Genomic DNA, 22,220 nt, shown 5'->3' with positions numbered 1-22,220 from the left:
ACTAAGATGCTTTACTTCCCCCTTTTTAAAACTACAAAATTAAATTCCTATTGTGAAATTGAATAAATTTGTGTGGGTGTAGATCTTCAATTAGGCAGGGCTCAAATTAGACCAAACCTTGGACATAGTGAACCAACTTGAACTCGAGGGATTATCAATTTCTACTTTGCATACAATGCTTATCCCCTCTCTATGTACTGTTTACTCACCTAGGTACTTATTCCTCCTGTATTTATCACCTATTCCTCTTCTACAAGATGGGTTATGTACAAGGTAGTTCCACACACAAACTGAACAGATCTCATGGCCTTCAGCTTGAACCATAGTCTTCCTTGACACCACCTCCTGCACCAGTAGTCCAAATACCATTTTGTGCCTCCTCAATTGTGATACGAGAAAGTCCCACAATTTACGCATTAGCTTTACAGCAACTCAATCCATGCAAATCACACTGCAATGGTCACGGCACTGGGTCACTTTGCTCTGAAATTGTTTATATAATTAAATGCAGAATCTAGCGATATTGTTCTACGCATCGTCACTTCCACTAATTTCAACCAGTATCTTATTAGTGCTTGCTTTTGTCAGGCAGCTATATATTGTGCAACTTTGACATGGTATTTCTCTCCCATAGTTTAGTAATTGCTTCAGAAGTACAATTTTTTTTCTTACTTTATAAATTCTTATCTTCCTCATCCATGTGTATGACAGGGCACTATACTGTGTTAGAAAATGTGCATTGTAGTTGATTAGGCTGCAGAAACGAGCGCAAACTACTTTTCTTGGGAATGTTAAAGGATGAAGCAGGAAATTGGATTCTCAGCATTTCTTATTGATAAAATCTCACTGAGGATAAAGCTCGATGCCATTTCATTAGTGCAAGCTCTGGAGGTTTTGAGAGCAATTTCAGTGGTGCCTGACTGGATAATGCCTTTGTGATTGGAGCTTCCATTGTAGCATAGGCAGGGTTTTTTGTATTTCATTCTCTATTCTCCCTTGAGATTCGACATAGATTGGAAAATTGCAGCTGTGAATTCTCTGGTCAATAACGTGCAGAAAGAATGAGCATGTGGCGGTAAAAATGAGCAGAATTTTAGAAAAGCAAAAGTCAACTGCAACAACATCATCTACTTAGCACCTTCAGTGAAGCAACATGTCCCAGCGCACTTCACAGGAGCCTTATGCAACAAGATTTTACCCCAGGCTACATAAGGGGATATTGCAGCAGATGACCAAAAGCTTGGACACAGAGGTAAGTTTTAAGGAGCGTCTTAAAGGAGGGAAAAGAGAGGCTGAGAAGTTTAAGGAAGGAATTTGAGAGCTTGGAAGACTTAGCAGCTTAAGGCACAGCCAGCAATGGCGAGGGAAACTAGAACGGAAAGAATTTTTAACAAATTCATGGCGCTGATTTAATATATGACAAACAAGACAGGATTTCCTAAAATGTATGTTGGATCATGGGTGGTGGAACACCAGTTAATTGGATGGTTTTGAGCTGGAGCCTACAGCTTCCTGGCATTTGCTGGAGGGTGTATTTTGTCAATATTCAGTTGAGCTACTAGAGATAATGCTATTCTATGACTGAATGTTTCACCTGGGTATATGAAAAGCAGACTTGGCTGCTTCGTACTGCCACAGACTGATAGAGAGCAGAATTGACAGCAGTAGTAAATCTGCAGCTCAGAGTTCCCTCCTCCTGCTGAGATGCTAAATTGCACTGAATGATTCATGTGAGTATCTAAATGGGTAAGAGGAAAATCTAGGACAAATAAACAAGTAAGAGTTTGTTTAAAGATACAGTCATCTTAGTTGGAGATCCAGTATTATTCCGTATCAGATGGATTGTGTAATAATGGCCTGCATTGTACTATAATACCTATTGGTTAAGGATGCCCAGAACAGTATATTATTGACTATTTAATGATATAGAACCATAGAACCATATAAAAGTTACAGCACAGAAGGAGGCCATTCGGCCCATCTTGTCCATGCCAGCCCGAGGACATCCAGGTGCCCTTTCTAATCCCACCTTCCTGCACCCGGCCCATAGCCCTGCAGCTTACAGCACTTAAGGTGCAGATCCATGTACTCTTTAAAAGAGTTTAGAGTTTCTGCCACTACCACCAACTTGGGCAGCGAATTCCAGATGTCCACTACCCTCTGCATAAAAAAGTTCTTCCTCATGTCCCCCCTACACCTTCTGCCACTTATCTTGAATCTATGTCCCCTGGTTCTAGAATTCTCCACCAAGGGAAACAATTTTATCCTGTCCACTCTATCAATTCCCCTCATAATTTTGTACACCTCAATCAAGTCACCTCTCAGCCTTCTTTGTTCTAAGGAAAATAACCCCAACCTATCCAATCTCTCCTCATAGCTGCACCTTTCTAACCCTGGCAACATTCTTGTAAACCTCCTCTGCACTCTCTCCAGAGCTATTACGTCCTTCCAGTAATCCTTCAAGAGATTTGTTACAGTAAAAGCCCAACAATTTTTGATTAAACAGAAACACATTATGTACCCTGTCTTTCCAATTTTTCTTCCTTGAGGGGAAGGGAAATGGGATAACCATCAAGTTAGGATTTTCTGACACCACCACAATACAGATCGAGAACTCAGGGGAAAGTGGGGAAAGGCAGGACAGGACAAGACAGGTCACCATTTGAGCTTTTTCCTCTCTCTTTAACCGCGGCAAGAAAACGAGGTCTTCACAGTAAGGGTTGTGAGGGGGGGAGGGGGTGGAAATGAGAACTTCACCTTCCTCAACCTTTTCCTGGTCCTTGGTTCTGCTCTGAGTTTCTGGTCCATTGGTCAGTGACCCAGTGAGCGATGAGTTGCTGTCTCCACAGGCTAGGCGTAAAGACCCTCTTCTGTTCTGGCTCTGTCTTTGATCACCAGTGGGCTGCTTCTGGCCTCCACAAATTGATACTATACTGTAACATAGTCATTTATTGACGACATCTGGTACAGTGCTGTAGCATAGTAACTTGTTAGTGATAGTTGTAACCACAGGCAATGTGGTTGGCTGTTAAAAATGCCCTCTGAACACAGGTAATTAGGGATGGACAATAAATGCTGGCCTAGCCAGCGACTCCCACACCCCATTCATGAATTTTAAAATATATCAACCAGTTAGTGGAAAGCAGTGTAGTCCTGTGGTTATATAGACTGATAAAATGATCTGCCATTACTACTCTTCCAAATGCAAATATCTGAAGATATGAAACATGTAAAACATGGTGAAATACTTTATATATAGAAATATTTAAAATCATAGTAGATGTTATAAAGGCCTGGCATTTATGAGATTAGTCAGTTGGAATTGTGACGAGAAAAGTAGGTTTGACTAGGACACAGGAGAGAATATGGAGTATGGATTTAATGGATGTGGATCTGCTACACAGAATGACACTGGTTAGTATATATTGAGAAGGATGTGTGATGAGAATGAAGTGCAAACAATCACAAAACTTTTAAAGAATGCATCACAAAAGGACAGTGATTTTTTTTATTCTTTCATGGGAATTGAGCATCGCTGGCTAGGCCAGTATTTATTGTCCATCCCTAACTGCCCTTGAAAAGGTGATGGTAAGCCGCCTTCTTGAACTGCTGCAATCCCTGTGGTGTAGGTACACCAACAGTGCTGTTAGGAAGGGAGTTCCAGAATTTCGGCCCAGCGACAATGAAAGACCGGGTTTCAAGAAAGATCAAAAGGTGGAAAAAAATAAAGAAACCTATAACATCATGTTAGAGAGAAATGTCTAATGGAAGATGCAAGGCAGCAGCATGTAGTTGCTGTGACAAATATGTCTTGGTTTGGTAACTGTTCTTTTAAATCAGGCACAGGATCAGAGTTTAGGAAGACATCTGCACAACATCAGGCTGTATAGTAACATATGTTTTGAAGTTTGTCATTGTTGTCCCCCTGGTACAAGGTATCAAGCTTCAGATAAAATCTAAAACCCACGTTGTAAATATGTACAGACTATGATAGGTTTAATGAATTGGGAATTTCCAACAAGCCTTCACAATAGATACAAAAAGAATGACATGAACCTGTCGTCTGAGCAGAGTTAAATTGATCAAACCAGAATCTTCACAAAAAGGCGGCTAGCTACCTCTCATAAATCATAAAGAGAAAAAAATAAGATGAGCTGTCTATATGTATTTATAGAGAAACTGATTAGCATATAGAATTGCAGATGCTTGTTGCTTTCCTTAAATGAGGTGAATAAAATTTCTACCATAAGAGAATATATAATCATATATACTTTATCTTTTACATTCACTTGTCCAATGTTCATGTAACAAATTTGCTTTTTAGTTTAAAACTATTGTGATATTTTGTAGTTTATTGAGGACTGGGGGTTAATTCTATGGAGATGTAAAAATAGTTTCAGTAAAAGTGGTGCTGACCAGTTTATGCTGCTGGATTAAGCTTCTTGTCTGCTGGATTGGGGTTTGAGTCCCAAATGTGACACAATAGGAAAAAAAAGCATCTGAGGGACCAGAGCTTTCTGTTCATTGCTCTGGGCGTATCACCAAATGTTTTAGCTAAAGAGTAAGGGTAATGAAAACACTCCAAAATACATAAGGAAATGGGACTCGCCTAAGAGTGTAAGCTGAATTACAAGTGTCAAGAAGAGTAGGAACGATCCAAAAATGTAACCGTGACACTGGACAGAATATTCTGCCTGTCGGTCGGTGGGCCAGTCGGCGGCCAAGCCTTAACACATCTCCACCCTGACCCACGCCAACACGGTACTCGCACTGCCTGAGCGCAGCATGTCATTGAAGCACTTCCAACACTGCACCCAAGAGCGCCACACCACATCACAGCTACTGACCAGTAGTGCCACGTCCTCCCATGCCCTCTTGGTGAGGTGCAGTGGCTTCCTCCTCCCATTCCTGGGGACAAGGGTATCCCTCCTGGCAGCCACCTCCCCCAGGAGGACGGCGAGGCACTCATCGGAGAAGCGGTGGGGCCTAGTCCCGACCCGCCTGCCGTGTTCAGCTGCACTCGGATCCATAGTTTCGGTTCAGGGGACGTCCTCTGTGGCAGCCTTCCAGGGGCAGCCTGGGCTACTTTTAAACTGGCCGCCGGGTTGCCATTGGACCCAGCGGCTGACAGGCCTCTGCCCGGCACTTTCCATCCATTGCGGAGCTAGATTTCAAGCTGGGCGAGCTTTAATTGGCCCACCAGCGTGTCGGGGCCCAATTGCGGGCGACAGTCCATTTCACAGCCACTCTCAGGCCCGCCCGACAACCGGAAAATCCTGCCCAGAACTTTTGCAAAGAGACGACAATATAATCACCTAATATGGCATATCATTCCAGCCCAGGAAAGGCAAGATCAGAACTATACCATTTTAAACTATGATATCAAACTTTAAAAAGAAGACCATTAGGCTTTCCGTGCTCCCTCGTTAATTTAGGCACGTTTCGAGGGGAAGGGAACCACTGTCTGCTCCAGAGACTCCCTGTTGACCCAAACCATATGACCAACATCTGGTGATTTGCATATGGGAGGTGGCCTTCCTGGTCTCCAATCAGAGGTTGAACCAGTTTGGGAGATGCTGAAGAGGCCCCAGGAGGGCCTTCTGCAACTGGTGAAATGGGTGATTAATGAGCTGCCTTTTTTAACAACATTTCCTTTCACTTATATGGAATCAGAGAAGTTGTAGTTGGTGATATTAGCAGGTGGATGCTTCAAAACAAGTGGGATAATGACTTTTGGAAGTAGTAAAGTAATGTCATACAAACCACTAACCATCGTTTGCTAATTGCCAACAGCAATTTTAGCTGGAAGTAAAAGTTTTCTCCTTTGGTTGTTCAACCGCACAAAATATGTTAATACCATTGGCATTCTCCGCATAAACAGATAGTTCTTTTAATTGAAAAAGGGAAGAAAGTCTGCAAACATTCATCATCATTTTAGTAACTTAATGATTGATAACATTTTGATAGTGGAAGTTAGGTACTGTTAGTCAATCCCTTGGTGGATATGTTTATACTCAGCAGGTACATTGTACATGTAATGCTGTGTTATTGAATCTGTGTCCTTTGGATTGCTACTGGCTGGAGAAAGGTGACCAGATATGGAAAACATGATGATGATCGTGTTTCACATTCACTGCACTGCAGCTCGTGTTACAATCTCAGATCAATGATGTGTAATCAGACTCAGAGCCTGGCTGAGCATTGATTTCAACTCGTACTTACAGACATGACTAGGAGAAAGTGGATAGTTAATCTATTGCCTCTGATGGAGAAAGTAGTGTTTGTTGAAATAAACAGCACAATTTGATGTTTCTCCTCAAATGCTGAGAGATTAAACTCCCGGAATTAACATCCACTTCTTCTTTAAAGCTGTTTTGCCCCGTGCTCGTTTCTTTCAGTTACGCTTAAAGGTGTATAAATGAAAAGAGACAGTTTTTCTGGTGATGTTGTAATTTTTTTTGACCAGCCTTTAAATACCCATTTTGCTCATGAATAGCATGGGCCTTTATGTCAAGCTGGTAGTTTCTCCGCTGAATGTACACTTTTTGGAAACTAGCCTTTGGATGGAAATGTTCAGAGACTACACCTTACCATTCCTGAAAAAAAGAGTCATGTTCATTGCATCATGCTGTTTACCTCCCCCACGGAGACTTGATGTTGCCACAAAATACAAAGTCCTAAACTTTGCCACTTTGCCAACATTTTTATTCCGCAAGCGACCCATCATGAAAACTTACCGCAGTGTAAAATTTATGTTTTTGAACTCTTTAAGAAATGCCTGGACCATTGTACAGAATAATTGTAAAAACCCTGATGACTTTAGATACTGTGGAGCTCAGGAGAAGTAATTCTGTGTTGAGCCACTATTCATGTGTACCGTTTACTGCCAACAAACATTTGTAATAGCTCAACTGAATGGTAAAGCTTAAGCCAAACATTTCTGCTGACCTCTGATCTGTAATTCATAACTCCTCTGGGTTCCCTAGGAAATTGAAGCCATCCAGTTGTGTGCTTCAGCAGATATGAATAAATAGTTTGTGCAAGTTCAATCAGTAAGCCAATGTTTTTAGCTGTAATCATATATCACAGTTCATAGAACCCAGGGACGTGATATGCATTGGTTCTTCCCCCAGACCCTTTGAGCACAGACAGTCCATTGTATTTGTCAAGCTTTGTTTTAATTATTGTCCAAATATCTTCCTGGAAAATTTCTATACCAAAACCTGTGTTCCAAAGTTCAAGACATGAAAAGTAAAGATCACTTGAAAGTTTCTACATTCAATTGTCTGAAACATATTCTTTTCTGTTTTGGCTCAAGACAGCTTTAATACGAACAGCACACTTCATTCTAAATAATATCCCTATACCACCCAAAACACAAAAATACAGATATGGACCCAGTTCCCAATTTGGATTTTGTTGACATATTTAAAAGTGTTGAACAGAAATTACTAGTCACAAAATAATTAATCTATCTTTCCCAAAGCATGAAAGCTATCTCTGGCAAATAGCTGGTAAAGTAAACTTTAAGTAAAGTAAAAAATATTTCAGTGCTTTTTATGAGAATAAAATGAGGTGTATTAAAAGCTATTTTATTTGCTGCGGATGATGAGATTCATTAAAGACAGAAGGGCCTTGTGGTGTGCTTTTTAATTAGCTCATATTTTTATCTGTTCAAGGATGATGTATACCGTGCTACCACCAAAGGCCTGATTGAGGGCATTATTTCAGGTTACAACGCCACAGTTTTTGCCTATGGACCAACAGGTGAGTAGCAAGTTCATCTCAGAGGCATGATTTGCTGAATGCAGAACTGTTTACAGTAAAAATAAATAAATATTGGGTCTGATTATTCCTGATTTGAAATAGAATTTGATAAATTCTGCTTGAAAAGTTTAATTTATTCTGCTCGTGTGTGAAGATGCAATTTATTTTACCATCTAATATGATCCTGCATGGTCCAGTAGCCCAGTTAAGTTTGTCTAATGGCAATGACCTTATCTTCCAAAGCAAAGGCTTTCAATTATTCAGCTGATGAAACAGAAATGCTTTATTAATGGCAGTTGTGATATTACCACAAAATTAAACTGTTAACTTGAAAAATTTCATCCTAATGTTTACCTCACTTCTAATTTGATATTGCACAAGCACAATAAATGTTAAGAGGTGACACCAGTCTAAACAAAAACGTATTGCACTATTTTTGGGTCAGTTGGCATCTGACATACAGAAACCATACACCACATTGATCCTCAGCAAACCAAGCTACTGATAAATCTGCACTGGTGCAGTTCCTGCTCATCTGACATAATGTACAGGCCCCGCTTACACACATCTAGGTGGTGGTGGCGTACTGGCATTATCACTGGACTAGTAATCCAGACACCCAGGGTAATGCTTTGGGGGCCTGGGTTCCAATCCCACCATGGCAGATGGTGGAATTTGAACTCAATAAAAAAAAATTCTGGAATTAAAAGTCTGATGAAGACCATGAAACCATTGCCATTTGTTGTAAAAACCCATCTGGTTCACCAATGGCCTTTAAGGAAGGAAATCTGCTGTCCTTGCCTGGTATGGCCTACATGTGACCCCAAATGTCCTCTGAAATAGCACTCAGTTCTCAAGGACAATTAAGGATGGGCAATAAATGCTGGCCCTGCCAGCGATGTCCACATCCCATGAATAAAAAAAAAGATTGGCCCATGGAATGCCCAAGTGTACAGAGAGGAACTGCTGGAGTTTAATCAATTGACCCACTTTCTACTGCTTACCTCATCTGCTTTAGAGCATTGCAATCTCTGCTTGATAATTCTCCCCAGGTTGGCTGGTTTTTGATTATCATAGAGCATGGTGAACCTACCTGGCTCAGGTAATTGGTAGCTGTATCTGCCACATTGGGTTGACCTGTGTTGTTAATTTCCATTGTCAGGCATGTCACCTTGGAGCCAACTCAATCTAAAAGAGCTCACAATTTCCTCATCCCCGCCTCCCTAAAGGAAATTAGTGAGCAGTCAAACAGTAGATAACTTATAACTGTTAGTTTATGCCATTGGTAGGCAGATAGCAGCTACACAAATGATACAACGAGTGCACAACTCCAGACTACGGAGCACATTCCACACTTATCAATTGCCAAACTTTCTTGAGTTAGGGACAGCACAGAGAGAAACTGAACTTCGTTGCCCTCTCCCCATCTGTCCATAAGCAGAGATGTTTTTGAATTATTTTTAAAGTAGGCTGTGTTTCCCCAAAGCCTTGGTTTGTGTGATCCGATTTAAAAACAACTCGCAGCAAATTCGCATTATGATTAACTCAGAAGGTTAATTTATTCACATTCAAACCCGGTGGTGAGGTCAAGGGTAGTGCTCGCAACCTCACACTTGCCCGCATGCACATGACTGCGTGCGCACATGTGCACACACGCACGCACACGCATGCACATATACAATAACAGGGATACAAAAGAAGAGGGTTTACAACTATGGGCAACAACATTAAAAGGATCACAGAAATGAATATTATTTCACATGATTTCCAAAGTCTGTGAAATCAAAGTCCAGAGGGTGTTGCCTTTGTGGTGGAGCTCAGTCCAGATGAGTTCCTGGTTGGAAGTAGCAACACAAAAATCCTTGAAACAAATGATGATGCAGCATGATGAGAGATCTGTGCTTAGACCACTTGGCAGGTGATAATCCAAGACTCTTATAATCAAATAAGCTTCGAGGAGGTGAGAGATGGTGGCTGGCTGCTTGTTTAGCCAGGAACTGCTGGAGTTCTTTCCAGTTAAAACAGCAGTCTGAGCTGTGAGGCTAGAAATGTAATATTAAAATGATCCATAAGGCTAGCAGCATGGGATCATGTGACATGGCCCATTAATAATTTAATTCCAGCCTCGCAAGCAGCTTCTGTGCTTCTGGCCAAAATCCATTGTTTTCCCTTAGGAGCGAAAGGGTGGCTGTTAACACGTCTTCAGCTACAATGAATTTCGATGTCTCAGTCCTTGTTATCATCCTGGCCGGTGGAGTCAGTTCTTCTGTTAGTCATCTAGTTTTGTGATTATAATGGGCCTTGCAATGGTATGTGAGATTGCACAAGGATGAGAGTGGAGCTCTTTTGTTCTTGTAATTTCTGATGGTAGCTCTCAGAACAGACAGCCAATCTTGAGTCATATGACCTGTAGCAGCCATTTTGTGGTTCAACAGAAGTCCAATTAAAGTAACAAAAAATAATTAAAGTTTGGATACACACAGTTTTGATTTCTTTTCATGTCTTATTGGCATAACACTTGTAATTGTTGTCCAAGGCACACAGAAGCCCATTCATGTTCAGAAATGTTGAAAACGCTATTTTCCAGCTTAGAAGCAATTGTGCTAATTCAGCTCATTGGACAGGCCAAGAAGGCTAGACTAGTCTTAGATAAGGATCAGCTATTGAATAGGACTGCTGTATCTCACCTGATCTATGCTATATCTGGGGGGATGGAATCGAATACTCGTCACATTGTACTTGTAGAAACATTGGGAGCACACTCTAGAGCTACAAGGGAGACTTTTTGGTTCTGAAATGTTGTGCATATTATTGTAGATATTGTAAAGATATCCTGATTTTTACAAGTAGTGCACTTCATTTGTTGGAATGTAAATCAATATTTGTGACTTCCAGTCTTGAGTTCTCAGTATGTTACTAATTCATTACTGATAATGTATCAATTAGATCAAAACACTGTAATCTGTGTTTTATAACTGTTAACTTTAGTATTAAGCTGTCTCTGTAACAACCTCCAGTCATACAACTCTTGAGATATCTGTGCTCCTCCAATTCTGGCCTCTTGTGCATCCCTGATTATATTCGCTCCATCATTGGTGGCCCTTTCTTTGGCTGCCTTGGCCCAAAACTCTGGAATTACCTCCATAAGCCTTTCCAACTCCCTACGTTATCTTCCTCCTCATTTAAGACACGCCTTTAAAGTGACCATTTTGACCACGCTTTCGGTCACCTGTCCTAATATCTCCTTTATGTGGTCGATTGACAGATTTGGTTCAATAATGCTCCTCTGAAGCAGCTTGGGACATTTTGCTGCTGTAAGGAATAATTGAAGCTTGTCAATGTCGTTGCCTCAAGATTTAATGTATACAGATAAGGTCAAACCTTCCCTTAGAATTCGACAGAATTTTTAACTGATCATCTGAATAAATGAAAGTATTTGCATATTCCCCATAAATCACTGTTTATCTCATCTGACAGATAGAGTATCTAACGGTGCTGGATAAGTGCCAGGGCTTTTCTCAGGTGAGCTCGTTCACATTTTGTGTTGATTAACATGCAAAATAGAACGATTTTCCAATTGGACATAACAATTTAATGTACTTTTTAACCTCTTGGTGCCATTCCAATACCATAGTTTGCTAGAAAAAAAAAAATTGCTGGACTTGAATTATTGGTTCACACTGTTTGAGAGAATCACATCGACTAATCCTGCTTGATATTGCATCATTTAGAATTGAATATTTTCAACTGTAATAGATTCTTTGTGTCACAGTCAACAGTGATGATTAGTTTATTCTTATTGAGCAAAGATGAGCAAACACTTTGGATTTGAATTGCTCTTTTAAAAGATAAATCCTTTGAAGTCGTCTCTTTTGATGCTGATTATTTTAAAAATTATGTTTGTTTGGCGGTAACAAGCAGTACATTCAGCCATTTCAAATTTCATTAGCTTACACTAGTCATGTCACAAACAACTGAATGGTTGACTAAAGAACAAGTTAAATGTCTCTATGTTTATTGTCCAACAGCCCTAACCTAGGCAAAATGGTATGAGAGTCCCCCATTGTCCCAGGGTAATCAAACAGGCCGATAGGGCAGATAGAAACAATTTCCTCCCATGGGGTAGTCAAAAACAAGAGGGCACAACATTAAAATTACAGATAGGCCGATCACGGGTGATGTCAGGAAACACTCCAGACAAAGGGTAATGGAAATCTGGAACTCTCTTCCCCCAGAAAGCTGTTGTGGCGAGTTGACTGAAAATTTCAACAGTGAGATTGATATGTTTTTCTTAGGCACAAGTATTAAGGGTTATGGAATCAAACCAAATTCTACTCCTGCTCCTAAGTCCTATGTTCCTATTTCCTGTGGAGTTAAGACACAAATCAGTCACAATGTAATTGAATGGCAGAACAGGCTCAACGTGCTGCATGGCCTACTTCATTTCCTAGGTTCTTATTTCAGACCCTGGTATGGAACCAGAACTTGAAGAAAGATGAGTAGTTTCCCTGGGAAAACCCCAAAAAATGGACTTGAATGTAGGCGTAGGGTGTGTGTTTGTGCGCGTCTGTGCGTGCATGTGTGTGTGTGTGTGTGCCGCGCGTGTGCACAAAATTTGGTTCTTCAAACGAAGCAACCTGCGGTGATGGGAAGGGGTGGCTTTTCTAAGTGGGTTAGCATAACATCAATGCTCTATGGAGTTCAATTCAAGTACTTCTGTGCATGAACTCTGGTCAGAAATGGCAGCAGTTAGGATCATCCTGCTGAATGATGAGACACAACAAGAGATACTGCACATGGATTGCACCTTGGATAGCATTTTGCTTTTGTTTTGAGCTTTCTGTTTTGGAGGCGGGCGACTGCAACATATACAACCTAGCTTATCATCAAGATTGGAAGAAATGAACAGATTTTAGTTGAATTCCTGCATGCTGTAGTTCATGAATCCCTGTGCACGAGCCCTAACTGCCTGTTTTTAGTGCACAGTTTTAAATTTGGCTCAGTTTGATTAGCTTCAAAGCTGGGATTTGTTTTCTGAATGACGAGTGGCTAAAGGGGATGTCTGTGGACTATAAAAGAATAATGCATTTATATATCATCCTATCTCAGATATCTCAATTAGTTAGCATACAACAAATTACTGTAGATCGTGGCATATAAATTGACCTTTTGAAGCTTTAAAAAATCTTTCCAAAAACAGAGGTCGATTGATACGCCAAGTATAAAATGTGAACCGTCGGTTTTGGTGTAGGTGGTCGCCATTTTGGAATGTGAGAAAATTTCTGTTCGTCAGTCACCCTGCAGAGTCTGCTCCGTGTGGGCGTGTCTTAAACTTCTGCACATCTTCTTGGCAACACCTGCCTGATCCCATGTGCCAAATTGTAAGATAAGTATAACCCTAAACATGTATTCCTGAGCTGAAAAATTGAGGCAGACTTCTAATGGAAGTATAGCCCTAAACGAGCTTTTATTAGCTGATCTATATGCCGAGTATAGGCCTAAACATCCATTTGGCGTCCAAAAACGAGTCGTCTTATACGCTGGGTTGACTTATATGTCACGATCTACAGTACTTTGAGCTGCAGTCTCTCTGTTGTTAAGTAGGTAAATGCAGCAATTGTTCAGCACACAGCGACATACCACAAACAACAATGAGATGAATGAACAGTGGTTTGGCATAGTAGGTTGAGGGATAGATGTTAGCCAGGAGAACTTCTTCAAACAACGTAGTGCAATCTTTAAAATCCAACTGAGGCTTAGAAACATATGGGTCTCAATTTGAAACCTTAGTCAAAAGACTGCACCTCTGATAATGCAGTATTTCCCCAGCTCTCACTGGACTATCAGCCTAGTTTAATGTGGTTAAGATTCTACGATGGAGCTTGAACTCAACCTTCTCACCCCAAGGAAAGATGTGATAAGCTGACCCAGTAATAACATAAATGCTGCTAATGAAAGCATTACAGTTACAGGTTACCCGACAGTGACATGTATAACAACTCATTACTTTGATTTAAATCACTACCAGGTTTTGGCTAATTTCCAATTTAGAAGATAATTCTGATGATGTGCTAAATACTGCATCTCATGTGGGCTGTGCAATAAAACTGACCTTATCAGGGTTTTTGGCTGCATTGTGAGGCTTTTCAAACTGCCAAAAAGCACACTGGAAAAAGGTGCATTTGATGTTCTGACTAAGTGTGCTTAAAGCATTTCATTAAGTTTGTTGAAGTGGTAATAATGTTAGACCAGAACACATTACGTTAAGAGGGATCTTCTCATAAAGCTGTAGCAGGATGTTGCTAATGATTAGGTCCACTCGAATGAGCTGAACTGAACTTGAACTGGAATATGGCAATTTTGCTATGATTTAATTAAATGCTGCGTTAATGAGAATGTTGTGGGTCCTTGCAGTTCATCCTCCACACACCCTGACGGCCACCATTTTCCTCATTCTAAGTGGGGCCTTTGAACATTATTTAATTTTGATAAAAAGGACTAGATTTTTTGCCATACAGGGATGAGAGTTTGACTCTCAGTAACAATTTGTGTTTATAGGGGCACTTAAGAGAATTGGATGCCAAGTAGGTGGAGTTGGCAGAGGTGATCGAAAGTGTATTCATGGTGAGAGCTTTTGGGAGGTATGCAGAAATGTAGCAAGGTGAAGGGCTTAAGAGTTCAGAAGGCTAAAACTGCGAGATAGAATGAAGGTAGTTCACCTCCTCATGATATGACTTTTCTTGACGTGGAATATATGTTATTACAAAGGCACAAAGAGCAATGAATTACAGCATAGGAGCACAAGCATCAAATTAACTGAATAGTCAATTAATCTGTTTGCTTGTAGGTGCAGAGAAATGAATGTGGGGCATGCAATTTCTTTTTTGCCTTGCCTGAATCGACATAGCATTTCTTGGTTTAACATCTCATTGAAAAGATGGTAAGATTAACAATGCAGCTATCTCATGGTGTGGTGGATAAGCTGGGACTGGTAGGAGCAGAACCTGGAAAAAGAACTGCCACAGAAAACAGGTATTGGAAGGGAATAGAGTGGTTGACTATACTGAAGGCCGTAGAGACGTTGAGGACAAGGAGGAGGGATAACATGTCACAGATGCAGTCACACATGATTTTGACGTGGAGATCCTTTGTACTGTGCATGGATTGAAAACTAGACTGAGAGGATTGGAACAGAGCTGCATGAGAGAGGGTTGTCCTATGATGACAGATTGAGTAGAATGGGCTTGTACTCTCTGGAATTTAGAACAATGAAAGGTGATTTCATTGAAACATATGAATTTTTAAGAGAACTTGACCAGGTAGATGCTGAGAGGCTATTTCCTCTGGCTGGAGAGTCTAGGCTGGAGGGCCTAGCTTCAGATTAAAAGGTTGGACTGAGGTGAGGAAAAATTTCTTCACTCAGAGTTGTGAATGTTCAGAATTTTCTATCCCAGAGGGCTGTGGATTCTCAGTTGGTGGATATATTCAAGGCTGTGATCAATAGATTTTTGGACTTTGAGAGATTTGAGGGATATGGGGATCAAGCAGGAAAGTGGAGTTGAGGTAAAAAAAATCAGCCATGATCTTATTGAATGGCAGAGCAGGCTCGATGGGCCATATGGCCAACTCCTTGTCCTATTTCTTCTGGGTGTGGAGAACGATGGCAATGGCACATTTAATTACTCGAGAGGAAGGCAAGGTTAGATATTAGGCAACAATTGAAGAGGGAAGATAAATCAAAGGCAGATGTTTAAGGAAAGCGATGACAATAGATTTGAAATTAGAAAGTTAAAAACTAAATGAAAAAAGGGAGTGATTGGCTATGTCAACAAGCATTGGGCTGATGAGAGGTAGTTTAGTGACTAGCTGCTTGGTTGGGGGTAGTTAATGGAGCAAGTGGTAGCTCTCATGGACTGGTTAAATCTGTTGAGAGCTTGGGAGGGGCGATGGGAAGGTACCTCACTGAAGCCACCCCAGTTTCCCTGGCCAGAATTTTATGTTCCCCCACCGGTGGGTTTTTAGGTGCGGGGGAACGTGAAATTGAAGGGGCAGGATTCCCACCTTCCCGACCACACAGCGATTTTAAGCTGGGCAGGCAAGGCCTCAGACAGGAAACCTGCCCTTGCCTCAATTGGCCACTTAAGGGCTGTTTCCCGCCCAGCCTCAATTTTTAGGCTGGCGGAAGGATTGACCTTGCATGGAGGAAGCCTGAAAAGTGGGACTTAGATCTCAGGCGGGGATGAGTGGAGTGGGCCTCCATCAGAAGGCCTCTTCTGTAGTTGGGCACTGCCCCCCCCCCCCCCCCCCCCCCCCCCCCCAACCCCCTGCCCTTAAGGTCTTGGGGGGGAACGTCCATTTCCCCCCACCTCCGGCCTCACCCCTGGGACTCTAATCGCTCCTTCACATCCCCCCAGGCCTTCCCTACCCTCCCTGCCCCAGGGCTCCTCGAACGTACCTTGGCCTCTGGTGCCCGGACTGAGTCTCAGGTGTCGTCATGCAAATGCTGTTCAATCCGTTGCAGCTCATTGGCCGGCAGCTCTCTAAGGTGGGACCTCCTCCCGAGTGAGGTGTGAAAGTCCCGCCTGCAGCTACTGAACGCTCATTTGAGCGAGGTGTGGCTGCGGGGGCACCCGGAAGTGGCGTGGATGTGTTCCCCACCAACTCTCGGATAACAGGAATCAAGGCCCCGCCATCCGAAAAATTCCGGGTAATGTCTTTGTAGATCACTGAAAGTTTTCCTGAAATCCTGACCTCTGAACTTCCTGTTTCCTCGCACAAGTGTTATGCTGTTTGTCCCAGCAGTTCTCTTACATCAGTCTTTCTTTTCCTATTTAACTTTTTTCTCCTCTATTCTCTCTGTACCTCACCTTAAATCAATAGAATCTGCCTAAAGCCACTTTCTATTAAAAAAGTAAAAAAAAAACACACTGAAGCTGCAGAATATGGTTTGCACAAAATAATTTTACAGGTTGCAAACTTAACTCAAATGCTATCAAGGGGATAAAGAACAATTTTATTGTGCATGATTGTTTAAAATCCAACAATAGGAAAGATTGCATTCTTGCTTACTTTTCTATGAAGACAGACGTTTGTGGTCGATAACATAGGGCCATAATTTCCTGTCAAAATAATAGTGAGGCTAATGCGCTCTTCATTATTCACGCACAAATGGTACAGATGCACAGGGACTCTCAAATACCCGGAAATTCATGTCCAATTTGTACCACTCCACCATTAGCATTGCAAAATCGGTATCCCACTGTCTACCTCACCATTGGATGGCATGAAATATGAACTAAACTTGCTACAAGAAGTTTTAAGCTTTCAGCATTTCTGTCAAATTACCTTTTTATTGATGTGATACGTGATAAGTGACATTCCGAGAGTGGAATCTTATTCCTTCAGGTTTCAGTTATCGTTGGAGAGTTTAAAAATCCTTGCACTGCTCATTTCAAACTCCTTCAATCTCACCATGTACTCAGGCCCCAGATGCCCTGTTCCCTTCGCTATGATGTGATCAGTTCACACTTCCAGAAACTTGCCATGCAAAAAACTTAACAATCTAAATGTGCACGGGCAAGTGCATTGGCAGCCTCCTGCCAAAGAAAATCATGCCCAAATTTATAGCTTGGTCTACCAATTTTTGAAAACATTTAATGGATTACCTTATTTATTTTTGTTTTCTAGGTGCTGGGAAAACGTACACCATGTTGGGAACAGATTATGAACCTGGTATTTACGTACGAACACTTAATGACTTGTTCAAATGCATTGAAGAAACTAGTGATGATATGGAGTACACTGTTTCCATGTCATACTTAGAGGTAGGTACATAGTAATAACTTGCAGGGGCAACCTTTCCATTGCTGTTTACAAGGCACAAAGGAAGCTTCATAACCACAGAAACTCTGTTGCACTAAACAGTTGTATTTCAGGTGTGATCTCCATTTGTTTAACAGCTAGGATCAACTTTGGTAACTGCATAATTTTTATCCAGGTGGTCCTCACTTCCATCTCTAGCAGAAAGTTCTTGGGGCAATAGGATGCATGTATGATGCAGAAGACCCAACCAATATACTTGGTTCCTAATATCTGTGTGAAGTTGGTTCAAGATGATGTACCTTCGATTATTCTCTCCTGTTTTGTTGGTAAATGCATGTGATGGAAGTAGAACTCCAACAAGCTTCTAACTTGAACATTTCTGTATAATTTTTCTTGAACATTTTTGAGCTCACACAAGCTCATCCTGCTACCCATACCCTAACCAGCGACAGGTCCCAGTCAGCCAACACTCCCATGTTTACTCAATTTACCAATTCCACTATGGCCTTCCCCTATTCTGTACCTGTAACCTCCTCCAGTCCTACATCCCTCCAGGAACTCTGCACTCCACCAAATCTGGCTTCTTGTGTATTCACCATTGATGGTCTCGCCTTCAATGATTTTACTCCAAAACTCTAAATTCCTTTCTAAATCTCTCCACCAATCCTCTACTTTATGATGTTCTTTAAAACCTACCTCTTGAATATCTTTAGTCACTTATCCTAACACCTGGTGTCAAATTTTGTCTGATTATGCTCCAGTAATAAGGTGAAAATTTCAATTTGTAGGAGATATAGTTTTGTTGATAATTCTGAACACTAGTTTAAGATATTGTGAGAAAGCTCAAATAATTATGGTGCATGTCTTCAACTCAGCATTTCCCCAGAGGCTCAAATAAAATCATAAAATAATATTTTAGGATTTGTAGATGTGAACCTGCATTCATAGTGCAGTGCACACAATAGCTTACAATGGCACCTCTTCTCTTTTTGTTAACGTATTGTTATTTAGTAACAATATATTTATACACTAAATGTATTACATGATCTGCAACTGCGGAAGGCACATTGACAGTTTGAGATGGCATTCTCCTTTGTTTACATGTACGTCCTGAAAGGAAAAGGCCAGTGGACCTGCACGTTTTCCTCCAAGTCAACACACCATCCTGACTTGGAACCCCATCGCAGTCCTTTCACTGTCCCTGGGTTAAAATCCTGGAACTCCCTCCTAATACCACATGGACTGCAGCGGTTCAAGGTGGCAGCTGACCACCACATTTTCAAGGGCAATTAGGGATGGGCAACAAATGCTGACCTTGCTGGTCATGCCCACATCCCATGAACAAATAAAACAAAAACACAGCAGCTGCTAACTGCATACGTTTTTTTTTAAAGGAAACCTGTTGCTTTTCTTTGAATCAGGCTTTTTATGGATGCTGACCATGTATTTATTCAATACCCATTTGTTACTATAAATGGGCTATTAGTGCTAAAATAATGAATGCCATTTATTTGTGAGCGTAGGTTAAATTCGTTAGACATGCAACTCAATGGCGTAGCCTATTTTTAAGCTTAATTAAACAGTAACGGAAAGAAAAATCAGAAGTATTTTAGAGGTTTATAATTTCACTTCTGCTGCAAACATTGATATAAGCTCCTCTCACACCCAGTTGAACCTTCTTGCTATTGGTTTCATGATGGGTTGCTAAACTGCAGCTTGTTGTCTTTGAGATTATTGCCATGGTGACATGATCCATTGGATGCAGCATAATAGCACTCCCAGCTGATTGAGTATGCTAACACACTAATAGCATTTGTAGCAGGAAGCTAGGAAGCACTAAGAAACCTATTACTTAAATATAAGTGACAGAGCATTACAAACGTAAAGGTGCATGATTTCTCGAATGCTCTGATAGAAGTTTTTATGAGTACATGAAAGCTATGACTGCAAAGTCACATTCGGTTTTAAACATAGGGGGAGGCAATGGCGTAGTAGTATTGTCACTGGACTAGTAATCCAGAGACCCAGGGAAATGCTCTGGGGACCTGTGTTCAAATCCTGTTACAGCAGATGGTGGAATTTGAATTCAATAAAAATCTGGAGTTAAAAGTCTAATGATGACCATGAAACCATTGTCAATTGTTGTAAAAACCCATCTGGTTCACTAATGTCCCTTAGGGAAGGAAATCTGCCATCCTCACCTGGTCTGACCTACATGTGACACCAGACCCACAGCAATGTGGTTGGCTCTTAAATGGCCCCTGAACAATAAATGCTGCAGTGATGCCCACATCCCATGAATGAATAATAAAAAAACACGAAAGATGATTAATTTCCTAAAGAGTGGGGGTGGTTCCTGATTTTCCACTTTGGCAGAGTTTTGGCAAAAAAGCCATGGAAATCCTAGAAAAACAGTGTAAACTGTAGAGTAAAGGGTTAACATCAGAAGCACGTGATGCTGATGTAGCTATGATGTAATGACACATGAAGTAACAGAGAAATGGAGGGAGAAGTCCAGCCTCATGCAGAGTTCCTACATAGAGCTATAAATAAATAATAATGGTTTTAACAAACTACAGTCTTGAGTAGCTTACTTAGGTAAAATAGACAAACACTGGAGAACCCCATCTAGATCCTGAACACACGGCAAAGCATAACCAGCATGGAAATTTAAACCCTAACCACCCAGGTTAGATGTAAATGTAGGTAGAGCCCCCACTGTTCAAACTGCCCACGTTTAAATCAGCCGAATGGCGCAAGCCATTTGCTGTCACCATTGTAGTGAATGCCAAAGTCGCCAGTGTGTTAAGCGCGTTGTCCATTCTGTGCCAAAACGGGTGCTCAGTGTCTGAGAAATACGAGCAGGTCAGAATTATAGAGCACTGAGTTCCAGCAGCATCTCCCAGGTACCTGATTAATACAGGAGAGCTCAGGTACAGTTAGCGGCCGGAGAGATTAACAGATTATAAAGGAACCACTGAAGTAAAGAAAACAATGTTCTGGTCAGGGTTGTAAACAAAAACAATATATTTGTATAAACCGTCCAGCGGGCAAATGGCAGCGTTGTGTCCGGTGTATGTATTAGGGGTGCTAAAAAGGCAAAATTTAACAAGAGAGAGTATAAGCACAGTGGGATAGCATTTCCACTTGCTTGCACTGGCTTAATCAGTAGAAATGATCGTGGAATTTTAAACGCAAATTGTGTTCAGTACAAATCAGGTTTCAGTGATCTTTTGTGCCAGTTTCGAAAAATTTGTGCCAGAAGTCAACTCCGTCCACAAAATTGGCCACAATCCCATGATGAATTAATCACTAATGGGAGTTAATGCTAATTGTGCCCACTTATAGACCATCTAGGTGGCTCTAAAGGTTAAACTCGTTCATTAAAGCGAGAGGATGCTAATAAGAACATTTTACAAATTTTTGCATGTAATTTTTTAAAAAATTCACTAAGAAACCACTGTCCCCCAAGATAACAAGAGGTTCGGTATATTTTTTAAAAGTCATTTTCAGTCATTTAAAACGGGTTAGTCACAAGTGGCAGATTGACACTGTGATTAAAAATGTTTTTTTTTTGCGACAAACCCATTTTCAGCTGCATTAATCCAACTGCATCTAGTTGTCAATCTTAAATATATCAAGGAGTATGTTTAAAACAATTTTTAAAATATGTTTTAAAATTTTGCCTGATTGCTTTAGTTCATGGCAGATTTTATATTCGGTGATTTGATATACGATGAGTATGAGCAGAAACTCCAAAGAGAAAAGAATGCTTCTCAAAATGAGTGTAATTTTGGGTACAGTTTGCATCCAGATCGCTGAGTGCACTCTAAGTGGAATTCTACTCCATTATTCAATGCTAACCTAATCAGTATTTCTTCTCTGTGCTCTATACAACAATGTGGTGGAACATTTGCTCACCACGGGAACCTGAGTTCAATTCCAACTCAGGCAGAAAGACTAAAGCCTACTTCCCCAAATAGAGTTTGTATTTTAGTGCAGTCTATTGTTACTACACTTCTTATCTTCATTCAAAAACATTCAAAAAAAAAAGCTGCTTTTAGTGACATTAGTGAAACTTTCAGAACTGAATTCATTGTTTGAAGATGGACCCTTGCTTTGAAGGTAATGCTGTTCCTGCCTGGCACTCTCCTGTCTGGATTGGGCCTAGCTTATTGAGAAGGAAAAGCAGTGTTCTGAAACGTGCCTAGCATGCTCTGCTTTAGAGTGAGCTTCATCTTTCCTGCCTAGGTTAATGGCAGGCTCCAGTGATGAAAGGATAGTCCTTTACCACATTGCTCCATGTCTTCCATCAGAGACAGCACTTTAGTCTTCTTATCTCATTTGGAAATTGCCCCAGGTTCTAGGGTGAATGTAATGTCACCCAAGCCCTGGAAGCTTCAGATCTGAAGGCTTTTTAAATTCCTGTTATACTCCCCTCTGATTGAGATCTTTAAGCAGCTAAACCATTAAATTTAGATATATTTCACAATGGTTGCATCAATTGCTGTTGAGGAAAATTAATCAAATGTTTATGCTTATGGTATAATTTAATCCATTCCCTTCCAAATTATTTGCAAATAGTTGTCAATTAATACTACAAATTAGAAACTATTTAAATCTTCTGAGTT

General features: G+C 40.9%; 1 protein-coding gene across 2 annotated transcripts in view; it reads left to right on the top strand.

The window, feature by feature from the left end:
* kif19 (kinesin family member 19) overlaps window positions 1–22,220 on the top strand; it is a 219,357-nt gene that overhangs the window by 119,004 nt on the left and 78,133 nt on the right. For both annotated transcript variants that reach the window (XM_078570994.1, XM_078570993.1), the window contains exons 4-5: window positions 7,680–7,767; window positions 17,455–17,591. In XM_078570994.1, coding sequence (XP_078427120.1) covers window positions 7,680–7,767; window positions 17,455–17,591 — 225 coding nt within the window. The remainder of the gene's footprint in view (window positions 1–7,679; window positions 7,768–17,454; window positions 17,592–22,220) is intronic.

Source organism: Cetorhinus maximus, chromosome 24 (genome assembly GCF_964194155.1).
Source record: "Cetorhinus maximus chromosome 24, sCetMax3.hap1.1, whole genome shotgun sequence".
Lineage (NCBI taxonomy): Eukaryota > Metazoa > Chordata > Chondrichthyes > Lamniformes > Cetorhinidae > Cetorhinus > Cetorhinus maximus.
The sequence above is the reverse complement of the archived record's forward strand: the minus strand, read 5'-3'. Positions and strand labels throughout refer to the sequence as shown.